This window comes from Thunnus thynnus, chromosome 13 (assembly GCF_963924715.1).
Source record: "Thunnus thynnus chromosome 13, fThuThy2.1, whole genome shotgun sequence".
Lineage (NCBI taxonomy): Eukaryota > Metazoa > Chordata > Actinopteri > Scombriformes > Scombridae > Thunnus > Thunnus thynnus.
Genome location: NC_089529.1, coordinates 8882986 through 8895137, shown reverse-complemented (window position 1 = coordinate 8895137; position 12152 = coordinate 8882986). Strand labels below are relative to the sequence as shown.

General features: G+C 40.3%; 1 protein-coding gene across 1 annotated transcript in view; it reads right to left on the bottom strand.

The window, feature by feature from the left end:
• Positions 1-2032: 2032 nt before the first annotated feature.
• LOC137195361 (roundabout homolog 2-like) overlaps positions 2033-12152 on the bottom strand; it is an 82094-nt gene continuing 71974 nt past the window's right edge. Inside the window, exons 21-28 of the mRNA XM_067607637.1 lie at positions 11679-11806; positions 10736-11008; positions 8545-8707; positions 7898-8164; positions 6928-7133; positions 4332-4493; positions 3937-4191; positions 2033-3538 (exon numbers count right to left, since the gene is read on the bottom strand). Coding sequence (XP_067463738.1) covers positions 3537-3538; positions 3937-4191; positions 4332-4493; positions 6928-7133; positions 7898-8164; positions 8545-8707; positions 10736-11008; positions 11679-11806 — 1456 coding nt within the window. The 3' untranslated portion in view covers positions 2033-3536. The remainder of the gene's footprint in view (positions 3539-3936; positions 4192-4331; positions 4494-6927; positions 7134-7897; positions 8165-8544; positions 8708-10735; positions 11009-11678; positions 11807-12152) is intronic.

Here is a 12152-nt window from a genome sequence, read left to right as displayed (position 1 = left end):
AGAGCCATGGTTGGGGCCATAGATTCTAACTTGCAGAAATCTTAGTCAGATAAAGGATCAATGAGTCAGGCAGACTAGACGAACATATTCAACTTAACAACCCCTCTGCTCCTGCACTCTCTCTGCTACTAGGTGATGGAGAGGGGGATGGCATTTTGGACATTTTTCTAACAAGGGGGATGGCATCTTCCCTCATCCCCCCTCAAATCGCCTACTGTCTACAGAGCAGCTTTAGTTTTCCTGAGCCGGCTCACCCCGGCTCTGCCAGTTTACAGACACAGCATGAATTTTACAGTAAGACTAAAAAGGTAACTGCACAAAAAACAAGAATCTTAACCCCAAGAACTCTTAAATATTAACACCTTTAATTTTCAGCCAGTTGATTACTCACAAATGATTAAAAGTGTTTGATCTGGGAGAGATGCCATGAGAAAATGAAATATAAAGATCACTTGTTAAAGCTTTCTCTCATTATTTTACAATCACTCAAATGACTGATTAAATTCATATGGATCCTCTATGCTTTCCTGTCCTTATTACTACCAGTGCTTTCCAAGAAAAAAGGCCTCCATTACAAATATTTTCCTATGTTTTTTGTAACAGTGTCCAAAGAAGGGAAGCAGTTTGCAGCCAAATTGTTCTCCTGAGGGCTGAAAAAGTATCTCAGCAATAAATAACTTATTTTTCATCAAACCAAAACCACAAAACCCCACAATGTGGCCACATCACCCAAAGGCCAGTATATTGAGCTAAATCTTTATGAAGCAGGACTGTAGCTGTGTCATTGCAGGCAGAGCCTTGTAATTGGGCTCTGTGGGCTTGGCTATGTATTTCTGTTCTTCCATTAAATTCACATGTACTACAAGATGGGTAAATTAGAAGGAGCCTATACAACACTTGGTGGTGGGGGTGTGTGTGGGGGGATTGGGAATGGTCCCTGTAGTAGGGCGGCCAAATTGTGTCAAAGTGAGTATAGAATTGACAACACAATGCCAATACTTCTGTCCTCATACCACTTCTGGAAACCCAACTAGCTAGATTTAAAGCTTAAATAGTGGATCGCACATGGTGCCCCCTTGTCTGCACAATATCTGCAGACACTCCTAATCCCTGTTTATCAGTCTCAAGATACAAATATTGACAGGCTGTCCCACACTGTGCATAGCACTTATTGCACCATCGCCTGGAGCTATCCTACCCATAGCAAAGTTATCTCCATGTAACACGGAGCTGTCATGGTGATCCAGAGAAAACAGAATGACTTTCAGTCTTTCCTGGCTCCTCTGGGATAGCTATGGTCAGGACAAAATAATGTTTTTAAGACACCACTGAATATTTGCACAGTGAGGCAGTCAGCTCTTAGAAGGGATCCACCTAATATGTTAGACTGCACAACAGCAAATCAATGCATTCCCTTTACAATGTGACTATGTGGGGACATCTTTTAAATAAAGCAGACACATTTGTCAGTCATATGTAATGCTATTTGAATATTAAAGATTTCATAATCTGTTTTGGGGCTCAAGAAAGAGCAATTAAGTCAAACATAATCCCTCATTTAACTTCTCAGCACCTGTATCAGCCAGATTTTTAAATGAATGCTCATGTTGTCTTAGGCCCACATATTTCTGGCTGCTTTCTAATATTCATAATACTGATTTATATAATAGAATCCCTGGATGGTTTGATTAAAAGAGAGATTCAAGCACAGGTGACAATGTGTATATTTTACCTAATTATGCAATGAAAAAGTATTATATTATTTTATTCCATATTCTAGAGATTATGTCATAGATTAATAAACACTGAAACCAATTGTAAGTGGCTATAAATGGGATGTAAGTAAAAACCTTGATTAAAACATTGTCCAATATAAAAAAATGTCTATATGAGATATACAGTGTGATATGATCTAAACTAGCTTGACAAATGTATCCAGGAACTTCAAAATTTCCAAAATAAACATTAGTGGGTAATATGCAACAGTGTTTCAGACTCAAAGGCACTGTGAGGAGAAATCTGGTTCATTTTCACATACACATTTTATTTTTGCATCAAAGAATTGAAAAACTGCCCTACTGTATGTGGCTGTGTTATTCCTGAGGGCAAACCAATCTGGCAGGTTAAGATTCTTCAAAGGGAGAGCCTTCACCAGAACGATGATCAGAACAAAACCGTCAAAACAACTGTAAATACATCGCATTGTGAATCTCATTGGCAGAAAATGCTAATTTGGCTGCATTTTAAAACTGAAAAAGGGTTTTCAAAAGATTCTCAAATTTGGCAGTCGTTCAAGTCTATACATCTTTGTAAGATGATAGTGTAAATCCATAACCATTCAACAGCGTAGTACAAATCTAGTAAAATGTCTTTGATGTTTAACATCACATATAGTTGTAACTAAACCCTGCATCTCGTTTGTCTTCAGGTGACATCAGGACACTGTATACCATCCCAAAAAGGTAATGCATGGCCTGAGGCCTCCATTGACTCACTTCCATCTTCCCATTTCCCTTTACTGTCATACTGTCCTTTGAATATTGCACTATCATCATATCACTGTATGTAATTGGAAAAGAATTACCAAAACAAATATATATATATATATATATTTTTATTAACATACTCTTTTTGGGAATGGCAGAGAAGTGACACATACTCTACCTATTTTCATGTGTCTTTGCTTTGGATATCACAACCAATGTGTTGCTTTGTTACCATAAAAAATGTTCTGGTAACCATTTGCTGAGAACCATTTTTAGTATAATGCATAATAGGATTCCCAGCAAGTAGTATGAAACACAGTTTGTTATTTTGGCATATTATTTCCAAGTATATACCTGTGTTTTTTCCTTGTAACTCTCAATATATGGGTATTTCTCAAAACAATTACAGCACAGCCAAGTATATATCTTCTGTTGAGGTTCTGTGTAACATAGACATCCCTCTTTGCCATAATGATTCTCCTCCTCAGCTTAGCTGACAATGGGTTTGTGCTTATTTTCACCAAAACGCTCTGTGCAAAGTACAACAATACAGTAGCTTCATCAAAATAAGCTAACAGTTTGAGCATCAATGAAAAATGATTCACAGTAATAAATCACAAAAGAGACAACATTAGGTTTGGCTTGCATAGCAAAGCAAAAGAAAGAGAAAAACATTAAAAAATATATTTACAAATTATGCAAGTCCATTTTCATTTTAATTAGTCATTTTGTCGTGGTTTTTCTTCTTCATCTCCTCTGTGTGAATTGTTGTACACCAAGTGACAGAAAATAGAAGCGGACATATAACATACTGTTTACTCTTTTGAAGAGGGGGATGAAAGTAACACTGTGAGACTGGTGTCTGTGTCTGTACATGACATTTACAGCTCTGCATTTTTATCTCGCACTTTGTTTCTTTGTCTTCATTCGGTCGCCTTTCCATATTCCAAACATCATACTGTGTCACTCGCAGAGAGAAAATCTCATAGCGCTTATAAACAAGGTGTCCTGGGACAGGCAGCAACTGCAGGGAATGATGCCTCACAAAGACTCTGAAAGAGAGGCAGGCAGACACAGCAAAACAACAATGTAAAATCTGGGTGGTATTGAATATCTGCATCTTCATTTTACAGTACCAGGATATATCTCAGTTTGGATACAAGCTAGAAACTGGTGGGATCAAATACTTTATCCAAAACTGTCATAGTAGTTACACATACTATAGCGATATGCTTTTGTTATTTCTGTGTTGTGACTGAAACATTATTCCAGTCTTAATGCTTCTTTTGGAGTGTAATCAGGGTAAATCAAAGAAAAAAATATAAAATGGATTCATAAAAATTTAAAGGAAGTGTTAGTAAAACCTGCATATTATGGTTCTCTGCAGATGTATTAGGTTACATATGTGTAATGAACACTAAGACTCATCCTCATGGGGATAGACACTTACAGTGATCCCTTTTCTCTGTGCTGTTTGTGGGAGGATGCCCGTTGTGGGAGGGATCTGTGCCAGGTCTCTTGTGGGAACCCCTACTCAGGGTGGCCCTGTTGGATGTTGTTGTGCCGCTCCAGGAAGCCATATGCTGCCGCTCCAGCGTTGACACGGTCACCATGCACTCCTCAGAGGGGTCTGAGGCTGCAGCTGCCCATGAGCTGTGCATGCGGGAGCCCACGCTGTGCAGGGACTTCACGGCCGGTGCGTGGGCTGTTGGAGTGGATGGTAGATGAGGGTATTTGGCAAGCGATACAAATGAGGCATTATGATAGAAGCACTTCTCATGAAATTTACTATAGTAGAGGATTTTCTGATAAATAATGGCTGAGAGTCTAAGAGACTTAACTTACCATCTGTGTTGGTGTCTTTTCGTCTGGGTAGAGTCCCAACCTTGTCTGTCTGTGGTTTGAGACCAGTCAACGGTGCCCTCTTGTGGCCAAGGCTATGTGTGCCCTGCGCACCATGATCTGCTGCGCCAGAGCTGCCTGAGCGACGTTGCTGGGAGCTTTTACCTACAATTGGCAGGAGAAAGAGAGTGATGAAGATAAAGATTTGGCTAAGTCTGCTTGAACAAGTAGTCTTTGGCTCACACATACTGTGACACACTCAAGTGTGATGTGGATGTACAAAGTAATCAGCCAGATGTGCCAGTTGCAGAAAAAGTAGAAATAGTGTTAAAATTGAAATCAACAACACCAAAAAAACAGATTAATTAAGGGATTTTGTGTCAAACCCGTGTTACATACTATTCACATAGTCAACCAGTTAAAATGTGATGTCTTAAAAGCAGGTGTAAAGGTGATTCACACAATGTTTCCATCAATCTGTATATTTGTGGAAATGAACAACTGTAACTGCCACAATTCCAATGCAATCAAAGCTCACACAAGCTGAACCATTGCTTGTGAATGTCCCCTAAATGGAGTTTCATTCAGGTGTTGTGAATGTATTGAATGAACAGTGTTACTGAATGCTTTAATCAGAGAGCCACACAATAATTTAAGCAATTTAAGCAATCAAATCTATGAAAATTCAAAACTGCGTATTCCATTCGATTACATGTTGAATTCAAATCAAGCATCATGGAGGTATTTATTAACTCAATGAAGTGTGCCTTTTAAAGAATTAAGCTGCAGTTCCAGTGTGGCACCCCCTGTGGAAATACTGCCTCCACGCTGGCTTTGTTCATGTTTTGATTCACTGGACTGAAGATATTTCCTCAATCTGCCTGAATGCGCTTCTAATACAAAGACAATATGTGACAGTTACACAAGAGATGATAAAATGTTTGCATTGCTAATGGTAGTAAATATTTTTAGTCACACTGACCTCTATTTTGCCCTACTGTGGGGTATTAAAAGTGTTGAAAATACATATTCTCAATACACAAGTCAATCTTTTAACCTATCAAACAATTGAGTCTAAAAATGGTACAATTCTGTCCCTGTGGGAGACGCCTTCAAGTTTCCCTCTAAAGATACTCTTTCAGACAGAACCCTATTTATAAATGCATCATATCTTAAATGTTAGACATGTGACTTTTCAGTAGAGCCCTACTTAAGTTTTTAAAATATTCTATGTTATGGTTTTGATGTCTATGCAAGATTAGCTTCAAGTAACGCTTAACAGGCTGTCGGAATATCTCTTTGACAAAGAATACTTAAAGTGACAAAAGGGTTTGCATGATTTGAATCTGAATAATTTTAATTTGTGAGCCCATAAAACTGTGTTACTTGATGTCATATATGGTTTCTACGTCACCTTTGAGTGTCAATCACTGATCCACTATGTAATATCCTATGTGTGTGTGTGTGCTTAATTAAATGGGCTATTGTGTGCCTTGGTCTTTGTTCTGTGCAGTGTGTCCATAGGTGATAGTTCAGCCAGCCAACAGACCGCACAGTGTTTTCTGCCTCAGTGGCCCAAACCCTATTCTATTGGCAGACAGAAGGTTGATATTGGACAATTCTGCAAAACCCCAAATTATGTTAAAAGGTGATGTTTTTGAACCTTCATTGTCATTGTTTGTTTTGTTTTTTTCTTTCCTTTTTTATTCCTACAATATCTGTGCAAGACAAACTACTGTTCAACAATTGGTTAGATTGTTGTCATGCCGCATTCAAACACACATCCATCCACCACCCTGATGTCCACATATTACTCTTTTGCTTGCTACATAGGGAACACACTTCTTCCTGCATTGGCACTGAACATTGTCACAGGATTAAATCATGTATTGCAAAATCTTCCAATATGAACGTAATTCCTTGGGATACTGGGCTGAGTAGCTGTAACCTGCATACAGGAGGGGAAAACCCTGATTGTGCACTTTTTCTATCATCTGTCCACACCTGTTTTTACATACAGTACATGCGTGTGAAATTTCTGATACAAACATATTTACTGTTGTGACATTCTTACATCTGTATCTTTAGACATTCTGTATGTTGTTCTTAATGCTGTTAGTGATAATGATTATAATATATAATTGCATACAATTGATGAGGTGAAAACCATGTCTTTAGGCAGCCATGTTCTTAAACGTAGTGCCCCTCTGATGTCCTTTTAACAAACCATAGCTATTATTTAAAAACATTATTATATTTTATTGAAAAATGTATTCTGTCATTATAACATTTCTCATACTTTTCTTTTATACATTTCCGATTCATTTGTTTTATAGCTGAAATTGTTATTGACATATATTTATACATCATATATTTACACATGCCAATATTATCTAATTATGACATTATTATTTATCCATATTTATCTGTAGCTGCCCTGGCCTGATCTTGCCAAGTGTTTAATTATATTTTGTGCAGCAGAAATGATGTGATGAGGCCAGTTAATTATGAGCCTGCCTTCTTACTTTCAATGTCCTGGCGGTTTACTCATTTAAAAGCAATAACTTCAGTACAATTAGTTTTTACATGTCAAACATACCTGAGCTCTCAAGGTTATCCATGCTGTGACCAGGAGTATATTCAAAGCCACACAAATTCTTTGACACCACAGCGTATCTTTCATCCTCCTCATCCTCCTCATCTTCAGAGAGGAGTGTGGCTCCCAAATCAGAGCCCAATGTACTAGACATGAAGTCCATTGGAGGGATGGGGGTGTTGGACACACTTGGACTGCTCTTCATGTGCCTAATTAATTGTGGGGAAATACTGCATATTAGGGATCAAAATATGTTTTTTTTTAAAGCAAAGCAGGTCACTGAGGGGGGAGAGAGAGGGGAGAGAAAATTTTGCAAAACAGACTCTAGAATGCAGTATCAGTGCATATTCAAAAAGGCAGAGATGCAATGTGTGGAGACTATGAATGCCTGCAATGATTTCACTGATTACTTTCTCGGTGCTGGTGTGTGTTGCGTTAACACAATGGAGTTGTAATTGGACTGGATAAAGGATATCTGGATGGGCAGGGCTGTCACCAACATGCCTGTTATCTCCCCCACAGCTGTCCTCCATGATGGCTCACATCCCGCCATAGAGGAGATGCTTGCATAATTACCAACTCTATTTACTGATGTCAGAACAGCATGTTAGACTAAACCCAGTCATTACCCTCCAACACATGTTGCCACTGACTTGTCAAGTTTTCCAATGTTCCATCAAAGGTATAATCAATGGAGAGCTGTTTTTATCGCTCGCAAGAAACACGGACGGCTGCTTCGGGCTGACACGTGTAAATACCAGCATTATAAGACGTTCAAATATTGGCCATTGATATGCAAACTATCAACAGAATAAAATGAATGAAATTACAGGTATCTATCCTACTACACAAAGCAAATGTATCTGAACAAAATTGTGATGCATACTCTCAGTATAAGACTTTCAAATTAAATTAACCAGAAAATCATGGAAGGAAGGTGGTCTCAACAATGCAGTTAAGTGGAGCTCCTTACCATGCCTGCTTGGCTACCTCATACTGGTAAGCTCTGGTCAGCTCATCCAAGTGGGCCTGCAAAATGGATTGCATTTCCTCATGGTGGGCAGAGCTGAGAGAGGAGGATGAGGGCTGGCCGAAAGGAGCTGCTGCCGCTGCTGCCGGCGAGGAGGATCTTCCCCTCAGGGGAGGAGTGGGACCTCTCTCTTCCTCTACCTCATTGTCCAAATTCTGGTGGCGGTAAGTCTGGACAGACATGGGTGGAGCCCAACTGTTGCTGTCATATCTGGCATGTGGACAAAATGTTTCTGTGTTAGTCATCACATTGCTGAACAGATGATTGCATATTTATGTTGAACCAATTTCATATAGCCACTAGTTTAAGATACTATAAATCTGCTCTGATCCAAAATGGATTGTACAGCTAATAAAAAAATCGAGTTTTGTTAGTTTTCCTATATAAGGAAAATAGGCAGCTAGAGGTCTAAATTGCCATTGTTTGAAGGTCTTGTCCAAGCTCTCTGATGGTAAACACACATGCACTGGGCACAGGTGCAGGATAATGTGACCTCTGTGTTTCAATGTGTTTCTTTGCGTCAATGTGTTTTTGTGTTGGTGTGCGTCCGTTCCACGCGAAGAGATTGATGAGATATGAATGCATCTTACCCTCCTCCGTGGTTTTCCTGGGGGTAACGGTCAAGGTCAACCTCAGTACCAGGGAGAGGGTGCATAGGTGGTGGAGGCAGGGGCATGTTCGCCCAACATGTCCCATTTGATTTAGAGGTCTTTGTTCCACCCTTCACCTTCTTTTTCTTCCCCACCTTTGCACCTGGGGGTAGGCAAAGAAGGAAGGAAGTTTAGTCTTCTCTACACAATGCTAAGAATTCCCTGTACATACACACACACACACACACACACACACACACACACACACAAATATTATGCTATGCTTAATTCACACACAAATACACACACATACAGAAGCTGCCTTGAAAGCTATCTTCTATCTTTCTCTGCTATCTGCACTTTTTCAAACCTGTCTCCCACCCAGTGTTCATTATTTCTCTTTTTTGTGTGCTGACAGCGAATTAGGACTTTTTCTAAATGTTGACATTTCTTAAAGAGGCATCAAAACCTGCGGCAAACCACTTTAAGTTGCTTCCATACAGCTTCCCCACTTGCTCTACTTTATCTCTGGTGAGCCTGACATTTAGCTGAGCGCACAGCCTATTGTGCAAAAGTATAAAAGTACAGACAGAAAATGCCTCCGTGACTATACTAAATGTATGAACACTGCATAAATAACTCGGAACACTGAAGGATTTTCCGCCATCGCTAATCAAGTTAACCCAAAGAAATGCGTCATGATTGTGTGACATTTCTGGGCTAGATAAGCTCCCAGGGTACAATTGTGATGAAGACAGAAGAGTAATTAAGAACATTATCCTAAGGGTCCATTTTCAGTGAATACAGTATGTAAATAAATTCCCTCCTTTCCACTCTGCTCTTTCCAAGGGCGCTGGAAGAAGGGGTTTAAGGGGCCATTGCCCACCCCCCCAAATTTATCCTCCTCCGACATTCTTTTTAAGTCACAAATCGCTGTATCCCCGCAAATGCCCCTATATTGCAACATTTACGGTAAAAAGACATTTCAATCATTCTCATCCACTCTAAGACATTAGGTAAAATAAAGCAAGCAAACATAAAATGGGAAGAATATTTTCTAAGTGAAATGATTGTTTCTTAATTGTATTTGCATGTGCAGGCAACCAGCCAGTCAACACACATGTTTTGAAAGTTCATGCAAATGAAATGAACTTGTTCATGTGAATGTTCACATTCACTGGTTAATTCATGATATCACATTGAAATGACAGGTCCAAAGCATTTCCTTTTTTGAGTAAAGGTTTATTTAGGCTATTGTAGGCTGTGAGTTAATGATTTTCACACCAGCATGGCATGTAGATAATTTGCAAAAGTGAAGCAGTAGGAAAGTAATGTTTTTTTTTTCTGGTTTATTGTTAAATATGGATTTGGGGCACGGCTGCTTACAACACAAGGGCAACATTAACATTCCTATTGCCTGCTTGCTACTTCTCAGCTGCAGAAGTGTTACTGTCCTGTAAACTCGTAGTTTCAAGTAGGTGTATCTGCGGACTTGCAGTAACTACACGACACACCCACTTTGCTATATGACACACCCGCTTGGTTAGGTTTAGGCATGAGCAGTGAGATGGTTAGGGTTTGGGTCAGGAGTCAGGGGGATGTGTCGTGTTGCATGCCGTTACAGTGACAACATCATGGGGTGTGTGTCGTGTAATAAAGTGGGTTTCATGTAGTAAAGCGGGTGTGTTGTGTAGGTCTGCAAGACTGCAGATAGACCCTTCTCCTTAGGTTTTGGTAAATGAACAAAAAAATTTGTATCTAATCCCACAAGCACTAGTTAGCTGCTTTGTGTCTGAAATTATATCGCCAAGCAAGCTATACTTACTCCGCAAAAGTTTAGTGAGAGCTACACACACACACGCGCACACACACACACACACACACACACACACACACACACACACACACACACACACACACACTTTTTGTCCCCTGCATTTCTAAAATGAATCTGGCACCCCTGGCTCTTACCCTGGTTTAGCTTGCCAACTCCTTTGTAGTAAAACTATTGCTAAAAGAACTGCCTGTCATTTTAAATGTCACATTAAATGTTTTACTGCTGCAGTTCACAGAGATTGCAATACCAAAAATACATTTACATGAGTGCAAACATCACACACACACACACACACAAAAACCCAAGTATTTAGATCTATTAGATCTATCTTGCACATTTCATCATAGTTCGTACCACTGCCAGGGCATCTGTCAGTTAGCGAGTAGCCCAGGTTTGCCATTTCCTGCTGGGCTTGGAGAGAAGCCTTCCAGCGGGGATCTGGCCTGTCCACAGCCAGCTCATGGAAGCTGTTGGACTGGAGTATCTGAGTGGTGGCGTAGGGGGTGGGCTGACTGCCTCGCGCTGGGCTGTTGTAACCTGCCTTCCCCATGAAGTCAATACTGCTGTAGATGGCACCATCAGACAGCATGGTGCCCGTCTTCTCCACTGCAGCGGACGGTAAAACATCTGAGACAAAGGAGGAGGGTGACCAAGCAGGGAGGCAAAGGGAAAAGGGATCATGGAGAGATAAGTTGACATGAAGTTAACGATCTTTAAGGTCATTAACACTCCCTGCTGCTCTGGCACTCTGTATTAGTTAAATACAGGTCTCAAACGGACTTGATATAAATGAAAGTGATTATCTACAACCGTAATTAGCATGCAACACGCTGTGGGAGCCCGGTGGAGTGTTCACAAGAGGGATACTCAAACAGTGCTAACCTTCAGCTCTACTGTCTTGCACACATAAAGCCTGCAGCTCACCAAGGTTCCAATGAGCTTAGAGAACACGCAAACACACAAATACACAATGCGAAGCCTTATACTTGAACTATCGATCCCATACGACCTCACAAAATGCACAATGGCAGGGCATGAGAAAGAAAGTAAAACAGTAAAAGAAAAGTATATTCAAACACCACAAATTTAAGCCAAATATCAGGCTTGTCAAATCAAATTAGTAAAGTATAGCCCTCAAAGGCTCTTTTAATTTCTGTGTGTGTGTGTTTGTTTGTGTGTGCGTGCTTATGTGTGACATCCTGTCACTGTGCTTCCCAAAGGATGAACATCAAAACTGTCCAACCAGGCATTGCTAAAAGTGTATTTTTCATCACCCAGGCCTGTTTATGATTCTTACCTCCTCGGCCAAAGTTGCTGCCACCCTTTGGACTCCCTAAGCCCCCATTAGCTGGGAGGCTTGTGGAGGGCCAGGAGTCAGCCAACCAGGGGAGGCCTTGGTCACCCGATTTCAACAGCCCCGGACGGCTGCAAGAGGATGTTTGAAGAGAGACAAAGAGAAGAGAGGAAAGGTGAGAAAGACAGAGAAGCAGTGACATAGTTAAATATCCAACCTGCATCATAACACTCGTACTGCTCATTTTTTTCTTGCTGCATCAACAACAAATTGATGTGAAAACTCATTCAGCATATTCTTGCCTGTGGAGCAGCGCACAGGCGACAATAAACAACAGAGAGACATAAAATGGCAAGTCTATAAATCAGACTTCTGCCTCCCCCTTAACTCCACCACCCCTAACTCTCCCCGGAGAAACAAGGCAGGCCTAAATACACACTAAATCCACTTTAGAGCCTTAGCACAACAGAAATTTAC